At 35.9% G+C, this 23,222-nt stretch overlaps 1 protein-coding gene across 1 annotated transcript; it reads left to right on the top strand.

Moving 5' to 3' along the window:
• Positions 1 to 9,396: 9,396 nt before the first annotated feature.
• Positions 9,397 to 22,480, top strand: LOC114170251 (uncharacterized). Its single transcript, XM_085669316.1, has 3 exons — positions 9,397 to 9,615; positions 12,387 to 18,225; positions 18,391 to 22,480. The coding sequence occupies exons 2-3, from the start codon at positions 14,684 to 14,686 to the stop codon at positions 21,839 to 21,841; spliced, it is 6,993 nt and encodes a 2,330-aa protein (XP_085525442.1). The 5' UTR covers positions 9,397 to 9,615; positions 12,387 to 14,683; the 3' UTR covers positions 21,842 to 22,480.
• Positions 22,481 to 23,222: the final 742 nt, after the last annotated feature.

The raw sequence follows: 23,222 nt of genomic DNA, 5'->3' as shown, positions 1-23,222 counted from the left end.
TTTTCCCAACTTTCGTGACTAATGCAAAAATAGCTTTTTATAACGATTTATTATATCGATTATAATTTCTTTATCACTAAATCTGAGAGAGAAAATGGAAGTGATGACAATTTCTTAATAAAGTAAAAAACTCTTTATATTAGTTATAGTTAAAACTGGCATAAAATATGAGTGTAGTGATAATTTTATAATACAAGACTTCCTATATCGATTATATCAAAATTGACTTAGAAAGTGAGATATTATATTATTTTAAATTTAAAATAAAAAATTATGTTGGTTTTTCACTATAACCACTATAATATCTTTAATTTCTTTCTTCCTCTCAATATTCTAGTACTGTACTCATACTTTGAGTGCAGTACCAGAATAATAGTGTTTACTGTCTTTGGTAAAGAAGTACACAACAAAAATGGTATTATTGAGAAAGAAAGACGTGTTAAGAACGCAGATCTTGCGGATGACGAAGAGGCGGAAGAAACAGAATAGAGAGTGAATGACAGTAGTAATAAGCATGAGGCTGGGGTAAAGCATGTTGCCTTCAGAGAAACGTGTGATAAAGGCAACGAAGTAGGTGACAATGGTGAGCTCCTGCTGGTTGGTCTTGAGCTTAAGGTTTTAGTGAGTGAAAATGAGTTGACAAAAGGTTTGAGATATAATGTAAGAAACTTTTGTTGTCGGTTCACCAACATAAAAAATCGGTATGAAAAGTCTTCCCTCGTGTATAAATTTAGAAACTATCATTTTATTCTTTCCCGATTGTATAATTTAAAAGTTAAAAGTATCTTTTAAATTATTTTGTAGTCGATGCTACAAAATAATTTTGTATTAATATATGTGTCAATTTAGTCTAGGTTAAGTATGAAAAGTAAATAAAAAATGTCCAACTCACTCTAAACGAACGTAAATATAATCAATAAATAAAAATTAATTAAACTTTTTTTTGTCAAGTTAATGTTACAAAAAGATTTTTGTTAATATATATGTCGGTTTAGCCGACGCTAAGGAGAGAAATTGAGTAAAAAAAACATTAATAAAAGTGTGGGTTAAGCTCACTATACATGATGCAAATTGATCCATAAATAAAAAAAAAATCATAACATTAAACATTGGGTAGACCAAGTCGAGGATACAAATAATTTTTTTATAATATAAGTGTTGTGTAGAGGACATAAATAAATTTTAAAAATAAATAAAGTTAACATTGACTTAGCGGAAACTAACCTTATACTTCTTTAATATTTATATTTATTTAAGTTAGAGTCGATTAAATCTACTTTGTAATATTCACTACAAAAAATTGTGTAAGTTATTTAAAAAATTAAGAGAATTTAATTGCAAGCAATTCAAATACAAAACATTTCAATTTTTGAGTATTGTTGAAATGCTCAATCCAAACACAAGATTAATGTTCTTACTAGATTCTACCCAAAGTCTTCAAGCAAGAGTCAACGTTCTCGAGTTGCTACTGCCAAGTGATTTGGGTCCACGAGAGATTAGAGAGGAAATCTAAAAAAGATTCTTCAATATTTAAGTCAATAAATAAAGTATGGATCAATGAACGATAATAAAATGTGTATGGTATAAAATAATGCGTGTTTACTCCCTATATCATAGATTGTATACATAAAGCTTATTGGCTCACTAGTTCCACTGATAACTAATATAACATAATGATAATAATAGGGAGATAATAATCGAAGGAGAATCATATTTTGAAAAAAGAAAATTTGACAACATTTGACAACGTTAAGTCGGCTCCTTTGTGTCACTTGTTTTATTGTTTTTTTTTTGGAAATGATATAGTAACATTTAAAAGTTGACAACTTCTTTTAAAACCTTATGTGGCAATGATATTTTTTTTTAATTTGTTTAATTCCACATTGGTCGTTTTTGAATGAAAGCGGGAGTTCATGGTAAACTAGAGAGCCGTTTGTTGGTGTTGGAGAACCTATCACCTCGTTTGAATAGTTATCCAATCAGTTATCCAGTCTTTCTTCTTCCTGAACCCCATAAGTTTCCCATTTCTTCTTGAACCCCATCTTCTTGGCGATTTCTCTGTTCATGGTGTTGGTGGACATGTGTTAGTGAAAAATCAACACGACAAGTGCACCGGTCGCACATAGCAAGTAATAAGTATTTTATCGTTCTCTCTCAAGGGACTTGTGCAACGCATGACAACTCTCACAATTCACGACTCAATTAGACACAAAGTTCACACAAATGCAATGGAAATTCTTTTTGTATTTTATGAAACAGTTGGTGTGCAACAAGAAATTAACATAGTGTACTTACAATTTGTCAGGATTAGACTTCAACCATTTCATTCTCATGCATTCTAAATTATCCCACTTCCATATTCATGTTAAAATCAATTCACAAGAATACTCAAATCCTATTCCTAGAGCCTTTGAGCCTATGATTACTCATCAAGTTTCAATTCCTTGAATCCTCAACAAGTGAAATCATGCATTAGTTTCAAGAATCTAAGATTACTAATGAACCAAGTTCTATTCCTAGATACAAGCATCCATTAGGTATTTAATTTCAAATCTAGATTCTAAAGATGTTTCCCAACACCTCAAGAATCACAAATCAAGCATCGGAACAATCCACATCAAGCATTAAGCATGAAAATCAAATACTAACATGAATTTGAAGAGCATATAAATTAACAACACAATTTTACACAAGAATTCAATGTTTTTACATCTAATCTCAACAAATAGAAATTGCTCTCCATGGTGGAGAACCTAGGGTTTTACAAAATTGAAGAGTAAGGAAGAAATTGGAACAATAAAGTAGAAAACAATCCTTCTCCCAAGGTTCTTGAATACTGCTTCATGCTCCAACTGCGCCTCCCATTCGTATCTCCGCCTCCAATTTTGTAGCCCATCATCCTCTCCAACCCAAAAGGGGTAAAACCTCCATGGATGAAGAAGGAAACCCAAGAAGAGAAGGGAGAGCTTCCCAACACCCCTAATAGCCTCCAAGAGTCTCTCCCAAGCACCCAAGGTGTTTCTATTCGTGAAAAATGAGGAATCCCCCAAAACTCTCGTAGAAACATGATTAAATAACCATGTTCGCATATTGGGGTCGATATTCTCGCCCAGCGGCTTAACTCTCACCCAGCGAGGCCTAAAATCGACGTTCTCAAACATGTAACTCACTGGGCGAGCCATATTTTCGCCCAGCGAGCTTTTATCTCGCCCAGCGAGTGACCCTGGCGCCCAATGGTCGTTTTTTGGCCTTCCAAGGGTGGTCCAAGGCAGTATATACATATATGTGAGTCCTTTCTCCATGTTTGCAGTGTTGGACTTGATCTCGGTGCCCCTCGACATGATTATTTGTGTAAAAGTCAATCTTTCATGTTCAATCATGCTTCCTTGAGTTTTAACTTGTTTTCTTCCACCATAATTGCTTCCTATTGCTTTATTTCACACATTCATAATAGAGATTAGAAGTAAAAAAAAAGTATAAAACAACTAAAATACGAAACAATGCAAAAACAACATAAACTAGAGGATTAAACAAGATAAAAGTTATGTAGTAGTTAATTTTATTCATGAAACTTAACATCAATAAAAGGTAGAAAACAACGTTATCAACATGTTGTGGGTTTACGTAGTGGTCGAAAGTGTTGGTGGGTAGTGTTTATTATCCTTTTTCATGGAAAAAACCCATTTTCAAGTACTGAGTGGTGTGGGTATTGTAGGAGTTGCATTTACTGTTGGTGGTTTTTCACAATCATTATCTTGGTCGGTGATCGGAAAGTTGGTCAGTGGTAAGTAATTTTGGTGTTGATTATTAGTTGTCTTGATTGGTAGGTTTTACATTGATTTTTGTTGGGAACATTTATTTCTTTTCATTTAGGGTTAACTTTAATTTCATTTCCCATGTGGTTCCTTCCACGTTTGTGTTCTGATGAAGGAAATCAGGTTACTTGTTTTTGTTTCGATGTAGGTAATAATTTTGGTGTTATGTGTTTCGCTATTGTACCACATTATTTGAATGAGTTTAGGAATCCTGATTCCAATTTCGTTCTACTTTTGAGTGCAAGGTGAACAAGGTACTGAATTGGTGTTTGTTGAAACAATCACTAATTAAGTTTAAAATAATATAATCGACGGATTGTGACGATAAAGAAAAATAACATAAACAAAAATAATTTTAGCAGTTTATTTAACTGTTACAATTCGACCGTCAATAAAAAATATTTTTTTTAATAATATATATATAAAATTTATACCAATTTTAATTATAACCGGTATAAAAAGTCTTTTCTAATATTGTAAAAATGTCATCGCATTAATTTTTATACCGGTTGAAAGTATAATTGGCATAAAAAATCTCACATTATTTACAAAATTGTCATCTGCCTCTTATTTTATACCTGGTGAATTTGAACAGGTATAATAATGTAGGTATAAAAAGCTTATTTTGCACTAGTGAATGGGCGAACGAAAACAACACTTATAAAGATAAAATGTGAAGAAGGAAGTGAATAAACTGAAGCCATAAGGGAGCACACAGAAAGCATCTATGAGTAATGTGAAACCTTTAATTAAGAAGAATGTAAGTTAAATAAGTAAATTTTTCATTAAATTGATTATATTTTGTACATTGTTGGTTATATTAAATTGAATTCTTTGCAAATATTTTAGGTTCGCATTGAACACAGATGCCAAACGAGGTTGATTGCTGAAGCTACTTCACTATTGAGCAGTACACATCGTCCAAGACTTAAATTGACATCGTTTTTGTCGTGCCTTCGGCTAAAAATGGAGTTGAATATAAACTATGCATTGATAAGAGAGGTCCTCAGTTAATGGGTTCCGAAAGGTGAATTCATCCAAATTAGGCAACACTTGCTGAAATTAACTTGTTTAGATGTTTTTATATGTTTCGGGTTGAGTGCATCAGGCGAAGATGTAGATTTTGATAGTGAATTGTGGGGTGATGTGGGGTTGTTGTTTCCTACTAAGGAAATCAAGATCAATGACATAATTGAAAGGATGAGGGAGTTGGTTAGTGAAGCAGACCATGTTGATAGTGTTTGCCAACTCTGTGATTTTATGTTTTGTTATTATGTATTTCCCTAGGACCTCTAGGATTATAACGAACATGCCTTTTAGGTTATTAGATAACCTATATAACCTTAGGAAGTACAAATGGGCGAGTTATGTTCACAATTTTCTCATTGCTTCTTTGAGTCGTTTATCAAAAGTTTATAGAGAAAAGGCAAATGACCACATGATATTTGTGTTGGGTTCAGTCGCTATGGTTCAGGTAAATGTGTTTCAATTACAATAATACAAATAGGTTTTCTTATTTGATGTATATTAATAATGCGTTATTTGTAAAAGGTTTGGGCTGCAAGGAGGCTCTTATTGGGAGACATAACCGATAGATTAATTTTCCCCCTTTTTTTGTCTTAGCCGTTGGTTAAAATCCGGGGAGGCAAGATTATGAAGTCTTTAGAAAACAATGAGGTGTGTGATGTTTTATATATTTGTGTAAGGTATTGACGTTGTGTATGAATTTGAAATACATTTTTAGGTGAAATTAAGCACCCAAAAGTTTTTATTTGCTAAGTATGCAGTGTATAATTTCCAACTCAATGGTTTTGAGATATGTTGAGATTAATGACCAAATACTCACCAATAATGAAACTAGTGGCTTTCGGCCTCGTGAATGGATTGACAACATAGTAAGGTTGGTAAGGTCAATTAAACATGAAACGATTATACTGACTATTATGTGCTTGTATGTTATGTAGTCAATATTTTTTGCAGCCAGCCACTTCATGTACAAGGAAAAATGCGTCACAGCGAACATCAACAAAGTTATTTTCAGTCCAACTTACATGGCACATGTACTGCATTATTTTTTACCCATTAAATTCATCTATCCAAGTTATTGTTAATATTATTTTATGCAGGATAAGGTCATCTAAGATTGTGCTAAGCAGAAGGTTAACATGCACGTAATGTCTTTAGCGGATTACAACGAATTCTTTGCATGTCGACTTCTCTCTATAAAGGATGTCTTGATAGCCAAATTTGTTAGTATTCTTAATGCTCTATCTTGTGGTTATAGGTACCTTGTATGTTTGAATTATTTTAGTCTTATTTAATTATTTGTTTTAGTTGATGACACCTGTTCTTTGTGATAATCATTGGTGGTGTTATGCTCTTGAATTGGAATCTAGAAAATTGTATGTTCTTGACTCCCTAGCTCACAAGTGTCCAAGGAGAAAACACATTGATAATCATATTGTAAGTATTGTCATGTTATTTCATATGTGGATTTAGTTTGTTTCTTTATTTTCCAGATAAACATCAATGACTTTTTACTTGGTTTGATTAAAGGCCTACAATTTGGAGCACTTGATTTCAATGTTGATGTCTCCCCCCCAATAGAGAAACCAACTTTTGAAGTAATCATTGAAGACCTGACCTACCACAAAAACCAAACTTGTAAGCTTCTCTAAATTTAAGGTGTGAGGCATCATGACTTATGTGATATTTGATTTCAATAAGTTTCGTGTTTTAAATAGGTACGACTATGGTATTATGGTCCTCAAATATCTCCAGCTTTGGGAGCTTGTGAACAAATACGATGACAAAAGTATGCCTGCTTACACATGCATAAGTACATTCAACATAGTCCAAATTGTTATTTGGTGTAGTCATCTCATAATTCAAGTTGGATGTACTAAGATCTTCACTTATCATGACAAGAAGATCTTCAACAATTTAGAAAAGATTACATCTGTGAGTGGGTCTTGGATGCAGAAAATATTCACCGGGGATAGGGTTCTCCATGCAATTTAGGACAACACTTTTGATTTCCCAATTAGAAGCTTGGCCGAGAAAGAGACTTGGAGGGCAAGCTGGAAGTGCACATGTTCCTCATGGTGCAAGCATGGAAAGTGTGACTTGCCACATGGCTCTTGATCCTTCACTCCTTTGCATCACACAACCATAGAGCAAGCTTTCTCTCCAAGCTACATTTACTTTTCATTTGATGTTGCATTTTCATTCCATTAAGGTCAACCATCCTACTATAAATGGGGCCTCCTTCCACTTGTATTGGATTACTTTTACTTGGTAATAGATTAAATGTTGAGAGCACTCCACACTATTACCTCAAGAGTCACTTGCTAGACTAGTTTTCTACCTTAGCTCCTCTAGCCCCCTTCCCTAGGATAGTCTTCTATCTTAGAACTTCATTTCCACCACATCACTCTATAGGTACAAGAGCCTTCAAACTTATCTCCACTCCTTCATTCCAACTGCATTTCTACTGCATTCATGGAGTTTCTTCCTTCCAATTGGCGCAATGAGCTTCATTAGTATTGCATAGTATCCAAAAGAATATGAGTAAATAACCATGCAAATGACGTCACTGTGTTTTGCAAAAAAAGGTTAAAGTCATGAAATTTTTGTTATGCTTTGGGTCTTAATAAATTTCACTAGAGTTATAAAGTACCTCATAAACTCCTCATTTGCAAACATCTATGTATCCAAATTGTTATGTAATGAAGTTATTAGTGACATAAAACATGTGGAAGGTGCTGCTGAGAAGGGGTTATGTGAGTCACATGTGACACTAGTAATGTCAAGTGTAGTAGCTGCAGTTCACATATTAACGTTAACTTCCTGAAATTTAAGTTGTAGGTGCATAATCAATTAATTTTTACAAAATCCATTTCATTATCATTAAAGTTACACTAAAAAGAAACTAAATTTGGAGTTAAACTTACAACATGATCCCTTGTTGATTTATTAGATGCCGCTTTAGATTTACGTTTCTCGGAAAGCTTCCCCATTTGATCATGGTCACCCCTTCCTCTTAACGGGTAATTGGCTTCGTACCATGTTGTTTGGCACGAACGTAGCACTTTGGGTCAATGCACGTCAACCAACATCGAAAAAGTCTTGTAAAAGTTGAAGTATCTTCTAAAGACAACAATCCACAACTCAACAAAATCGATTGACCATGGTGGTTAACACCAACGAAGGGTGCAAACGGCATGTCATAATTGTTGATTAGGTATGTAGTATCTTGAATGACACAACATCACTGAAATCCACTAAGGCTGCTCTACTCCTTGCATCTGCCTAAAAAACTAATTATTCTATTCTTAGCATCTATGTCAATTTCATAATAAAACTCATTATTAAATTCTCTCATTCTTGAGAAATAGACCATCAATGCCTGCCCATCTCCCTCCTTTCCAAAGGCGCATCTTTGTTGGCCAATGTAGTTCATTGCGTCTCGCTCAAGGAAATCTAAGTTGTCAAAAACTACTTGCCTAGCATACTAAGGACCTAAAAGTCTTATTTAGGCGTACACCGACTTTGTCGTTAATTTCAAGGGTTCTTTTAACCTGAAAATTCAACCTTTTATTTCCCCGTATTAACCTTAACTTAGTAGGACTAATGTCATGATTATGGTCATGTACCATAGTCCTTTAGGTAGGGTGGGTCTTCAATTCAAATGGGATTTGGGACACATATTTACCTTTCCTAGGGCAAACTAATTTAAGGTAACGGAACTGGTCGTCATCATCATCCTTTTTTAATGTCGAATTCGCACTCCAAAACTACATTTGAGACCATGACTTTTGTAGAAAGTCTTAATGTCTTATGATGTGTCAAATTGCATTCCAACAATGGGAGAAGCAACGTCGTTAGGCTGGTTACTCAGGTCAATAGTATCAAAGCTATCCTTCTCATCTTAAGTAGGAAGACTACAATCTTCATCTACTAAACTAGTGTCATCCAAACATATTATGTCATCTTGTTGCCCATTTTCCATCTACGGATGGAATAAAAATGCTAAGGAATGAAGTGTAAGCAAACATGTAAAAAATTTGAAACCTTGTGAACAACTTCATAAATATTTTTTCCTATAGTAAATTATTTTTTATTTTATTAAATTAGTTAACAAGTAATATGATTTTTTTATTGTCAACACCCAATTTCGTCCGGGCAAATAATGTTGTTTTTAAAAATATATATAAAAAATATAAAAAATATAAAATAAAATATATATAAAATAAAATAACAATAATAAAAATAAAATAAAATAATATATATATATATATATATATATATATATATTCAAAAATAAATGTTATATAAAAAAAAAGATAAAAATAATAAATTGTTAAAAAAAAATATAATAATAAATAAAAGTTAAATAATAAAAGATTTTTAATTTATGTTTTTAAACGTTAAGTAAGATGATCTTTTTGTTTTTATAATTAAAAAATATATTTTCGTTTTTTTAATTAATAAATTCAGAAATTAATAAATTCAAAAATAAAAGTTAAAAATAAAAATTGTGGATTGGAGGGAACAGTTTTTTTTTCTTCCATCCCAACTTCTTCCAACTGTTGCCCACTCCATCTGCTAATGAAGTTAACACAAGAACCGGAGGGTTATCACACACACAGGAATTTTGATGAAAAAAGATTCTCTGCATTTTTTTGGCACCATGGCTATGCAACTTTCTTATTGAAATCATTGAATTCGGAATTGCAACAAAGGAGAACCAATTGGTAAACCAACAACTTTCGGAATCAAAAGCAGAATTGCAAAAGAGGTACGCATTTTCTATCTAAAAATCTCTTTTAATGTTATATGATGATCTGAGTTGGGAGCATCGCGGTTGAGTATGTACCAGTAAAAGAAGTCCCAATTGAAATGAATATCAATCACAAAAACTTCTCTGTTTTCTGTTTTTCATACAATGGCAAAGCAATTAACAAATAAAATAAAAAGGATTTAGATTGCCGCTATAAAATAGGATTGTGGTAGTGAGCGTTAAGGGAAACGTTGGAGGTTCCGACGCTGACGGTGGCTGTGACGGCAAACTTACAGTAGTCTTGATGGCCCGAAGAAGACGCGAGTAGTGGAGACAGTGCGACGATTTTTTTTTTTTCGCGATCATGAGTGGTGTAGTGGCGAGCAGCGCCATGCCGACGTTGCCAAAAACTGAGAGTGGTCGCCGTCACCGTTGACGGCTTTACCACGAGCATGAGTGCGTTTTGAATGGTGGCCGCATTTGATGGTATGGTAGTGTAGGGATGGAGGCGAAAATCTATAGCTGCCGTTACTGTTGGTGGTGGCGCAACGATTGCCGCCGGTGGTCTAGGTTGTGAGTTAGTGCGGCAGTGGTGTTTCGTGGAAAGGAAGAAGTTGAAGTAAGGGTTAGGTCATTTGTGCTGTGCGTTTTGTTAATTAAGGGTAGCAAATTTAACCTTTTTTTTTAGGCACCACCATAGTTAATTCACGCACCCCCTCTTCTTTTATTAAAGTTAGCAGATTTAAGTTTTTACTTCATGCACCACTATAATTCATTCACGCACCACCTCTGTTTTAATTAAGGTTAGCATATTTAAATTGTTTCTTTACGCACCTCCAGAATTCAGTTTATACACCCTTCCTTTTAATATTGGATTTTGTTTATTTATTTGCTTCATGCACTCCCCAATGTAATAACTCCACACCCCTTTCATTAAGTTTTAGTTTACTTTTCGTACATGCGTTTTCACTAAGCACACACCCATTTCCTTTATTTTTTTCTTAGATATAATGTGTTTACTTTACTTTATGCACCCCGCGCTTTACTTTAATGCACCCCGCATTTACTTTATGCACCCCGTGTTTTTCTTTATGTATCACGTTTCCGCGTTTTTTAAGTAAATTTCATATTTCAATCACGTCATTTTCAAAAAAATAATAAAAATATTTTAAAATTTAAATAATTTTCAAAAATAAGAATAAATAAAAATTTAAAATTATTTTCTTTATTCTTTGTTTTGGTGTCTAATCGGCCGCTCGCGTCGTACGACACTTTCTTTCAAAAGGTAAATATAAAAATTATTTTAGTGTCTAATTGATCGTTCGCGTCACATGACACTCCTATTAAAAATATAAAAATATAAAAATTATTTTAGTGTCTAATCGGCCGCTCGCGTCATACGACACTTTCTTTTAAAAGGTAAAAATAAAAATTATTTTAGTGTCTAATCGACCGCTCGCGTCGTACAACACTTTCTTTAAAAATGCAAAAATATTAAAAATGTTTTTGGTGTCTAATTGATCATTCGCGTCACATGACACTTTCTTTCTTATCAATAAATAAGTTATAAAGAGGTATTTAATGTCCAATCGACCGTTCGCGCCGCACGACATTGCCTTTCAAATATGTCAAAAGACAACTTTCAAAAGTTAAATCATTTAATCAAACAATTTTATAAACTACGTAGCCCTGATTTCTTATTTTTAATGAGAATACGTAGGACCAAGGTTAATCCTTGTCGGGTCCTTTTCACTCAAAAATATATTTATGTTCTTACTTTTGGGAAAAATAAATATTTAAAATAAACACATCTCTTTTGCAAATTTAATTAAAGGTACCGCCTTTGGACGGGCGCGGTAGGGTGCTGATACCTTCCCTACGCGTAACCGACTCCCGGACCCTAAATTTGGTTCTCGCGGACTTTATGTTTTTTATGGTTTTCCATAGTTTTCCAGAATAAACTATGGTGGCGACTTCAAATCTCTATTTTCTAAATGAATTTATTTTAGTTTGTCATCCCGTCACGATTTAGGTTGTGACAGATGGCGACTTCACTGGGGACCGTAGAGAGTCAGGCCTATTTAATCGAATATGCGAAAGCGATATGTTAAATTTAGATGTTTTGTTTTTCCCTTTTTCAATTTATGTATATATATTCCTGTTGGTGTATGATATATTTGTGGATATTGAACCTTAGGGTAGAAAATATGTTTTTGTATGGATCTCTTTTGCAGGTGGGGGTTTAGGTTTGCATGTTTTCTCTCCCTTCACACACTCACCTTATATTTTGTACATGAACATGAGCGCGGCCCTATACCCGGGTCTGAGTAGCTTAGAATTAGAAGGGGGTTGTGTAGCAGTGCCACAGTGGATGTACTTCCCAAGTGGTCATTGTGAGAACCCCAGCTAGAGTCTGTTTGCTTCATTTGATACTCTCACATCGTGTTGTTTACCAACTGTTGTGAGAAATGTCGTGAAGTGGGCCATAACTCTAGTGACTTTTTATCCTTAGGACATAGGAGACTATCCTGGTGAGCACATATACATACCTTAATCCTATGAATGCGCTTGAACCCTATAAGGCACGAAAGGGAGATGTGTATTCCTATAATTCCCTCTCTGTTTATTTTATTTTATTTTATTTTATTTTTTTTATTTATTTTTTTTATTTGTATTTCTTGGTTTGTGTTCCTTTCTTTGGGTTGTAATAAGTTATGTAAATTATTCATAGCATCATGTAGTTTGTAATTTTTTCTTTTTCTTGTACATTTTCATTATATCCATTCTAGGTAGAAAATTATAAAGCTGTGTCATTTTCTTGGAGAAGAAATGGAAATTAATAGGGAATATGGTGTTGGAGAGCATTCTGGTTCAGAGTCACTAAAAAAGAAGCAGTCAATTAGAGCAAAGGAAGGAAACTTGATTTATCTTCGAGAGTTGGTGGGGAAGATGAAGACTATCCAGAGGAACAGTTTTCGAAGGAAGTATGGGAATTTACTGAATCTTTTAGAGATTGATACTCAGGTTCCAGCTGTTACTGCTTTGGTCCAATACTATGATCCGCCGCTCCGGTGCTTCACCTTCAAGGATTTTCAACTAGTGCCGACAGTGGAGGAATTTGGGGGTATTCTAGATCTACCATTAGAAGGCAAGATTCCTTACAAGCATGCAACGCAAAATACATCTGTTTCAACACTAGCAGGAATCTTGAAGGTACACCCTGCCGAGTTAGAAAGCAAAATGATTACGAAGGGAACCATCAAAGGCATTCCTCAAGGGTTTCTAGAGGGACATCTACGTCAATTGGTTGATAAAGACATGGGGGAAACTTTCATGGATGTACTGGCGCTCGTTCTTTATGGCGTCATGATTTTTCCAAGCATCGATAACTTTGTTGATCTCTCAACCATCAATGTTTTCATAGCATATAAGATCAATGCAGAAAACCCAGTCACAGCAATTTTAGCTGATGTTTATGGAAATTTGAATGTGTTATGAATCTAAGAAGAAGAAGTTGTCATGTTGCTTGCCAGTATTATATAAATGGTTTACTTCTCATATTAGTCCAAATTACAAGCCAACAGCTAAAGGAGTGCAAGAATGGGCGTGTTTTTTTGCTAAGTTACATAATGGAATGATCAAACGAGAAGTATCTTGGCAGCAGAGATCACATATCATACACTGTGGGGAGTACCCAAATGTACCTCTTATAGGAACCAAATATTGTGTTAATTATAATCCGATATTAGCACAAAGACAATTTGGATATCCTATACGGGGTGCACCAAATCCAGAATCTTTAGTTGCAGTGTGGAATTGCTATAAAGAAGGGACTTCTAATGATTTACTCCGGCGAATTAGAAGTGCTTGGGGCAGTGTGGTGCGTGCAGAGAAAGACTCTAGGCCATGGGTAGTAAATGAGAAGACGTCTTATCAGCAATGGGTAATGGATAGGGTTAAAGTGGTGAAGCTACCGTTCAAACCAGTTGCCTTCATGTCAGAACAACAAGATATGGAGAGTGAGGAAGTCAAAACCCTTAAGGAAGAAATAGAAAAAATGAAGCAGAAAAATGTTAAGCTTGTTAATGATCTTCAGAAAGCTCACCATGAATATATGGATCTCAAACATGACAATGAAGCCAAGATCAGAACTTGTGATGTATTAATAAAGAAGCAAAGAGAGGAAAGAAATCATCACTTTAGAGTACAACAAGATCTCGAGGCAGCTAACAAAGAGCTAGCTTTGAGAGGCAAAGAGAAGAAGGCAGTGGTATTGTCTGAACGTGAGAAAATTGCATTATGTGAAGAATTGGCGAGAGACAAAAGGGAGGCATTAAACAAGCTGCGAAATGCACAGGTTAGGATTAAGGAGATGGAACAACAGACAGAAAAAATGACAGCAGCTTATGAGGCAAAGCTAGAAGAAGAGCGGTGGTATAAAGCAGAATTAGAAAATGACATACAGTACAGGAACAGAGAGTTTGAGAGACAAATGAAGGATACAGTATCAGCTTATGAAGCAAAAGTGGCTGAGGAGAGTTGGTACCGGGCAGAGTCGGAGGAGGAAAATCAGAGATTGATAACTGAATGTGCTGAGTTAAAAGGAACTGTACAGTATTGGAGAGGATGTTTTTCAAAGTTAGCAGCTATAGCTAACGGAGCAATTGAAGATGTACCCAAGATGTTAACTGATGCTGAGATTGCAATGCCTATATTCAATCCACCAAAAGCAGTTGAAGATTTCCTCGGTTACTGCAGAGAGCTAGTAGGGGAAATGAAGAATATAGTGACTAGAGCTCGCAATTGATGTTTATGCTTTCTTTCTTTTTCATTGTTGTGAACTTCTGAACATTGTGGATTTTTGTTTGAATCGACTACTTTATTCCGCGTTAATTTCCATTATTACTCGCAGTATTATTCGCACAGCTTTATAATTTCTAGCTAGAATGTTTGCATTTGCATTTTGTCTTTTCTTTTCCTTTTTCGCACTTCTCATTTCATTTGAAATTAAACAGAGGAGTGACAATAAGTGAATACGGCAAAATTTCCGAGACACCCTTATAGAACTCGGGCAAATTCCAAAACAATGGAGGATTGGGAAAATGCACACGAGGAAGTAAAGGAAGAAATTAGCCAAGTGAAGGGTGAAATCAGCCAAATAAAGGATCAAATGGGTCAGATCTTGGAGGCATTGAGGACTATGAAGAGTTCAGGAGAAAGTTCAGCAGTTGACGGTGGTACTTCCTACCCTCCAGGCTTTTATCCTCATGTATCAAGTGGACCTCCGGTTTACCCATCACATCATCTTGTGAGTCAAGGGACATCATCTCAAGCTTTTCCACCTTACGGCTTACCCCCGGGTTACACACCTCCAATGGCAGAGTATGTAGAGCAAGTTAAGATTCCGTTCTCTGGTGGTAATACAAGCATACCTGTTTCATTACCTAATGAGCAGTTCCAAGTGTCAACTGGGATGGTTGATTTTAGGAACCAGGTACGCCCAGGAGAAAGTGTGGTTGGAATCACAACCTACACAGATCCTAATGTATCGATTCCACCACATGTTTCGACTGTAGGTGTGGGTTTACAAGAAAAGACACTAGCTCAAGTGATTTCATCGACTGAGAATAACAAGGGAAAGTTAGAGATATTGGAGGAAAGACTACGGGCTATTGAAGGGAATAAAAGTTATGGATTCGGTGATGCTGTAGGCTTATCTTTGGTCCCTGACGTGGTGATACCCCCTAAGTTCAAAGTGCCTGAGTTCGAGAAGTATAGGGGGACTACGTGTCCAAAAAGCCATATAACAATGTACTGTCGAAAGATGGCTGGTCATACTCATGATGAGAAATTGTTTATCCACTTTTTCCAAGATAGCCTAGCTGGGGCAGCGTTGAATTGGTACATGCATCTTGAGCTGACTCATATTCATTCTTGGGTGGATCTAGCTGATGCTTTCATAAAGCAATATAAATTTAATATGGATACAGCACCAGACAGAATACAATTGCAAAACATGACAATGAAGAAAAATGAAACTTTCAAAGAGTATGCCCAGCGTTGGAGAGAGATAGCTGCCCAGGTTGAGCCACCACTATATGATAAAGAGATGGTTACAATGTTTGTGAATACATTACAACCGCCATTTTATGAGCATATGATTGGGAATTGGAATATATCTTCTAATTTTGCGGACATCATCATCATTGGTGAAAGGATTGAGACTGGGATAAAAAATGGTAAAATTGCATATAGCCCGCCCGCGGCTGCAAATACCAAGAAACCAGGTTTCAATCAAAGTAAGAAAAAAGAAGTTGAAGTTCATGCCGCATCCGCATGGGATAACCGTGCACCTGTTAATTACCAAATACAACCTGTTTCAAACAATCAATTGCAACCTCAGAAAGCGACTACTAGTGATAATGAGAACCCAGGTCAAAGTACTAATACAAGAAGGGAGAGGAAGTTTATTCATTTTACTCCTATTCCTATGACATACACAGAGTTGTTACCGATGCTTCTTCGTAAATCTTTTGTTGCAATTTGCCCAATGAAGCCACAACAACCTCCTTTTTCCAAGAGTTATGATCCAGATGCTACATGTGACTACCATGGAGGGGTAAAGGGGCATTCGACAGAAAAGTGTTTTCCTCTCAAGTATAAGGTACAATCTTTGATTGATGCAGGGTGGTTGACATTCAAAGAAGATAAACCCAGTATTGAAAATAACCCTTTGTCGGGGCATGAGAAGACTTCAACAAATGCTATTGAGGTCAGGGAGAAAAGGTTGGTAAGAAAAGTGAGTGAAATTCGGAGCTCTATGAAATTCATTCTTGAAGCACTATTAGAAAGGGGGCTAGTAAAAGGTGAATATGATCTGAGTAATGCATGTGCATTCCATCCGGGTGCCAAACATTCTATTAATGATTGCGTGGAGTTCAAGCTAGAGTTGCAAAATCTAGTTGATAAGCATTTCCTGCAAGTTTTTTATGGAAAGAAAGATGAGGAGGTATTGGCCCAAACTGATGAACAATCCAATTTAACCACGCCAGAACCTTTAGTGATTCATTTCACTAGATCTGCCCCTTCTTTCATGGAACAAGGAAGGCAATCCATAGTGATAAAAACGCCCTCCTCTTTTCCTTATGAAAGTGATAGAGCTGTTCCATGGAAGTATGGAGTACATGAATTAGGTGAGGGACAACAAGTTGAAAACACTTCTGTGCATGAAGGTCCAAATGTTGAAAATATATCAGGTCTTGGTGGGATAACAAGGAGTGGTCGTTTCTTTACACCACCAGATCTAAGGAAGGAAGCATGCCATAGAAGTAAAGTAAATGATGGAATTGAAAAAGCAAAAGAGATATTAAGAGAAAAGACGATACAAGATGAGGAAGAATGTAGAAAAGATAAACAAAAAGAAATATCAGATGAAGAGGCCGGTGAATTTTTGAAATTCATACAACAAAGCGAATACAAGGTGGTGGAGCAGTTGAATCGTATGCCAGCTCGTATTTCGCTTTTGGAACTGCTCATGCATTCGACAGCTCACCGAAAGTTGCTAATGAAAATACTGAGAGGGGCTCATGTTGAACAAAATATTTCGTTGGATAAATTTGAAGGGATTGTTAATAATATTACCATTAATGATTTCCTTACTTTTTCGGATGATGAGATACCAGTTGAAGGAAGAGGACACAATAAAGCTCTTCATGTATCTGTTAAATGTCTCGACCATGTCATAGCTCGTGTGTTGATTGATAATGGTTCTTCCCTAAATGTGATGCCTAAGGTGACGCTGGAGAAGTTATCACGTGATAAATTCCCTATGAAGCCAAGTACTATGATTGTGAGAGCTTTTGATGGTAGCAAAAGAGAGGTGATGGGGGAAGTAGAGTTGCCAGTTCAAGTTGGTCCGTGTGTATTTCAAATAACTTTTCAAGTAATGGATATCTTACCGGCATACAGTTGTTTACTTGGTAGACCTTGGATTCATTCTGCAGGGGTGGTGCCTTCCACTTTGCATCAAAAGTTGAAGTATGTAATGGGGGATAAGATGGTAACAGTTTCAGGAGAGGAAGATTTTCTGGTGAGTGGTCCTTCATCTGCCCGATATATTGAAACAACAGAGGAGGCTCTTGAGACGGCTTTTCAAGCTTTGGAAATTGTGGGGAATACATATGTTGAGCCATTTCAGATAAAGCCATATTTGTCATGTGCCTCTCTGATGATGGCAAGGGTTATGTTGAGAGAAGGTTATAAATATGGGAAAGGCCTAGGCAAAGTTGGACAGGGACCAATATTTCCACTGAAAATTGTTGAGAACAAGAACAGATACGGCCTGGGGTACAAGCCTACTAAGGAGGACAAAAGAAGATTAATGGAGGAAAAGAAAGAACGAAGCTTAGCTCGCTTGCAGGGTCGTGAGCCGAGGGTAGGAAAGATCTCCATATGTGACTTAAAGAAGAGCTTTCGTAGTGCTGGATGGATCAATGCTAGTCAAGTTGCAGTTATTGAAGATGAATCTGGGGAAGAAAGTTCCAGTTTGGTGCAGCCTTGTCCTCCCAACATGCAAATCGATAATTGGAAGACCGTGAATTTACCCGTGGTGTTTAAGTTCAATCAAATGTAATGCTTGTTATTGTTATTTTTATTTTGTTTTTCCCCAAAACATTCTAGGATGTCTTTATGGACTGGTTCTATTTTTTGTTTTCAGTTAATGTGATGTTCAGTTATGTTTTCTTTCACTATATACTTTGTTTGTCTATTTATTTTCTTTTATAAATCCAAATAATGCAGATATGACAATGAATGTTTTGAAAATAATGATGTCAATATTCCTAATTTTGAGCACCCTATCGATAATATGGATGACGATCATGAAGATGATTGGGAACCTTCTTCTGAGTTGTTAAGGTTAGTGAAACAAGAAGACCGAGAAATAAAACCCTATCAAGAGATCATTGAAATACTTAATCTAGGGGATGAAAATGAGAGAAAAGAGGTTAAAATTGGTAACAACATGAGCAAGGAGGTACAAGGAAAATTATGTGATTTGTTGAAAGAGTTCAGAGATGTGTTTGCTTGGACATACCAGGATATGCCTGGGTTGGATACTGATATAGTGCAACATCAACTTCCACTTAAAGAAGAATGTCCCCCAGTTAAACAAAAGCTAAGACGAATGAAACCTGAAATGTCGCTAAAGATTAAAGAAGAAGTGAAGAAGCAATTTGATGCAGGATTTTTGGCTGTAGCAAAATATCCTCAATGGGTGGCTAACATTGTCCCTGTGCCGAAAAAAGATGGTAAAGTCCGAATGTGTGTTGATTATAGGGATTTGAATCGAGCTAGCCCTAAGGATAATTTCCCATTGCCACATATTGACATCTTGGTGGATAACACTGCTAGATTTTCATTGTTCTCTTTCATGGATGGATTCTCCGGGTATAATCAGATTAAGATGGCACCAGAAGATATGGAGAAAACAACATTTATAACACTTTGGGGAACATTTTGTTACAAAGTAATGCCATTTGGACTTAAAAATGCTGGGGCAACTTATCAAAGAGCGATGGTGACTCTTTTTCATGATATGATGCATAGAGAAATCGAAGTTTATGTGGATGATATGATTGCTAAATCTGAATCAGAAAATGATCACATCGTTAATTTGAGAAAATTGTTTGAGAGGTTAAGAAAGTTTAAACTCAGATTGAATCCGGCTAAATGTACCTTTGGTGTAAAGTCAGGAAAGTTATTGGGTTTTATTGTCAGTGAAAAAGGTATTGAGGTTGACCCAGATAAGGTACGAGCAATAATGGAAATGTCAGCTCCTAATACTGAAAAAGAAGTGCGAGGGTTTTTAGGCAGACTGAACTACATTGCTAGATTCATCTCCCAATTAACCTCCACCTGTGAGCCAATATTTAGATTGTTGCGTAAGAATCAAGTTGTGGAATGGAATGAAGATTGCCAGACAGCCTTCGATAAAATCAAACAGTATTTGCAGGATCCTCCCGTACTGCGTCCGCCGGTATCAGGGAGGCCCCTCATTTTATATTTAACTGTGTTGGATGAATCAATGGGTTGTGTTTTAGGGCAGCATGATGAGACAGGGAAGAAAGAGCATGCCATTTATTATTTGAGTAAAAGATTTTCAGGTTGTGAACAAAGATATTCTATGTTGGAACGAACTTGTTGTGCATTAACATGGGCAGCACATCGTTTACGTCAATATATGTTGAGTCACACTACTTGGCTGATATCTAAGATGGACCCAATTAAGTATATTTTTGAAAAGCCTGCTCTCACTGGTAGATTGGCTCGATGGCAAATGTTGTTATCAGAATATGATATAGTCTATGTGACTCAAAAAGCCGTAAAGGGAAGCGCTTTAGCAGAATATCTGGCTCAACAGCCCATTGAGGATTATCAATCTATGCAACCTGAATTCCCAGATGAGGACATTCTTGCCCTATTTGGTGAAAAGGAGGGTAGCCATCATGAGAAGGTTTGGATATTACTGTTTGATGGAGCATCCAATGCGCTTGGACATGGAATAGGGGCAGTGCTCATCTCGCCAGAGAATCATTACATTCCGATGACATCAAGATTGTGCTTTAGTTGTACCAATAATGTTGCAGAATATGAAGCGTGCGCCATGGGTATTTTGGCAGCTATTGAGTCGAAGGTGAAGGTGTTGGAGGTGTATGGTGACTCAGCATTGGTGGTTCATCAGTTAAAAGGGGAATGGGAGACTAGAGACCAAAAGTTAATCCCTTATCAATCATATATTAGAGGATTAATGAAACATTTTGATTCCATTGAGTTCTATCACATTCCACGAGAGGATAACCAATTAGCTGATGCTTTGGCCACCTTATCGTCAATGTTTGAAATTAGTCGAGATGAGGAAATGCCAATGATCAAGATGAGGAGTTATGAACAACCAACATACTGTTATTTAGTGGAAGAAGAATCAGATGATAAGCCTTGGTATTTTGATATAAAGCGCTACCTCAAAAGCCGAGAATATCCTGAAACAGCTTCTGAGAATGATAAAAGAACCTTGAGAAGGTTAGCTTCAAGTTTTATTCTAAATGGGGATGTCTTGTATAAAAGAAATCATGACATGGTACTCCTCAGATGCGTCGATGCAAGAGAAGCAGGGTTGATATTAAAAGAAATTCATGAAGGAGCTTTTGGTACACATATGAATGGGCACTCTATGGCTAAAAAGATTTTGAGGGCAGGTTATTTTTGGTTGACTATGGAGAATGATTGTTACATACATGTGAAAAAATGTGAAAAATGTCAGACCTATGCAGATAATATTAATATAGCTCCTACAACCTTAAATGTTCTATCTGCACCATGGCCATTTGCGATGTGGGGAATAGATGTTATTGGAGCCATAGAGCCGAAGGCGTCAAATGGACATCGTTTCATTCTGGTTGCAATTGACTATTTTACCAAATGGGTGGAAGCAGCTTCTTACGCCAATGTGACTAGAAAGGTGGTAGTAAAGTTTATAAAAAAGGAGTTGATATGTCGATATGGGTTGCCTAATAAAATTATCACTGATAATGCAACTAATCTGAATAATCAAATGATGAAAGAGCTATGTGAAGAATTCAAAATTCAACATCACAATTCATCTCCTTATCGCCCGAAAATGAATGGGGCCGTTGAAGCTGCTAATAAGAATATAAAGAAGATTTTGCAGAAAATGGTGATTACATATAGAGATTGGCATGAAATGCTTCCCTTTGCCCTACACGGATATCGTACATCGGTACGGACCTCAACTGGTGCAACACCTTTCTCTTTGGTATATGGGATGGAAGCGGTCCTTCCTTTTGAAGTAGAAATCCCATCTCTGAGGGTGTTAATGGAAACTCAGTTAGAAGAAGCAGAATGGGTACAGGCTAGATTTGACCAACTTAACTTAATTGAAGAAAAAAGGTTAACAGCAGCTTGTCATGGACAATTGTATCAGAGAAGGATGAAAAGGGCATTTGATAAAAAGGTTCGTCCAAGAGAGTTTCTTGAAGGTGATCTAGTCTTGAAAAAGATTTTGCCTATACAAAAAGACCACAGAGGGAAATGGACTCCAAATTATGAAGGGCCATATGTAGTGAAGAAAGCATTTTCAGGTGGTGCGCTAGTTCTCACAAAAATGGATGGAGAAGAGTTATCTCTACCTGTCAACTCAGATGCAGTAAAGAAGTTCTATGCGTAATGATCTGATAATGATTAGGAAATATTGACATTGTTCTTATGGTTCATTGTATTATGCTTTATTGTAGTCAAGACTGGATTGTCATTTTCTTTGTAATTTTGTTTTACGTTCTTTTGTAAGTATCTTTGTCATCACACTGAGCTTTTTTAATACCATGGGTTTAAATCACGAAGTACAAGTCATTCAGTATAGCCCAAAATGGTTCTTGAAGGGTGTCATGGAAATGAGCAAAATAAATAGAGAAGATCACAAGTCCAAATTGTTTGACTATGCAGTTGCAAATACAGTGCATCGCTAGAAGAGGTGAAAGAAAGTGAAGAGAGAGTTAATCAAAGTGAGGAGGTATGGTTTGTCTATGTTTGTGGCATTGAGGGTAGCGGATCAAATACTTCCTATTTTGAAGCACTTTTACACTCATGTTGTTTGAATTCCCCAACTCATGAAGATTTCCCTAAGATAAAGGATTTGCCAAAAGAAAAGAGAATATAAATAGTATGCTGGGGCACATTTTTGATAGCCCTGTTTGGACTAAAAAGGTTGTTCTGAGTTAAAAAAAAAAAGTGAAAAGAGAGAAAGAGAGAGAGAGGGAGGAGAAGAAAAAGAGAGTTATACACGCAAACAAAAATAAACAGTGATATGTGTCTGATGCCATTTGTTTTGTCACTAAGTTAACTCTTTGAAGAGGATAAGGCAGTCAAGATTTAAAATGATGTGTGGCCATCTTTTTCTTATCCAAAAAATGATTTAAAAATATGTTTTCCATTGTACCCTCTTTGAGCTAAAAAAAATAATAATTTGTTTCCCAAAATACCCTTGAATAAGGATCATCAACATGTCAAGAATTGCAAGGCTATTAAAGGGGCTCAATAAAGTGAAAAAAGTATTTCAATGAAAAAGCCAAAAGTTGAAAATTCAAAGAAAGTCATAAAGTAATGGCGAAAAAGAACTTGAGAAGGAAAAGTTAGGAATGATGAGAACTTTAAAAGTTCAAAGACCCTAGGTGATAGCCGAAGCGATAATCTTGCAAAACGATCTTTGTTACAAAATGTAAAAGCCACTAATATTTTATTTGGGCCTTTAATATCTATTTCTTTCAACACCCTTAAGCCCGGGCCACGTTACAAGCTAGTTAAAGTCCACACTGATTGAAAAATGTCTGTCAGATTTTGTTCATGGGAATAACTTAGAAACAAAAATTTGGTTGATGACACATATTGAAAAAAGGAAAGAGAGAAAAGAAAAAGGGCAAAAAACTCAGTCAGTTCTTAAATTTAGTCAAAAGTTTTAAAGTAAGGCAATCCTTTTTCGGTACAAGTTTTGAAACACGTTGCTGACACAAGATTGCATCAGCTGTGTAACACCTATCCATGGGTTCAAACAT

This window comes from Vigna unguiculata, chromosome 11 (genome assembly GCF_037176805.1).
Source record: "Vigna unguiculata cultivar grain cowpea cultivar isolate G323 ecotype 2 chromosome 11, ASM3717680v1, whole genome shotgun sequence".
Lineage (NCBI taxonomy): Eukaryota > Viridiplantae > Streptophyta > Magnoliopsida > Fabales > Fabaceae > Vigna > Vigna unguiculata.
Note: the sequence above shows the minus strand (reverse complement) of the source record. Positions and strands in the feature narration are given on the sequence as shown.

Excerpts from the sequence above, each read along its gene's own strand:
- LOC114170251 (XM_085669316.1), top strand. The coding sequence starts at position 14,684 with ATGGAGGATTGGGAAAATGCACACGAGGAAGTAAAGGAAGAAATTAGC. Across the intron at positions 18,226-18,390 it reads GTGTTTAAGTTCAATCAAAT|ATGCAGATATGACAATGAAT; the intron begins GTAATGCTTGTT and ends TAAATCCAAATA.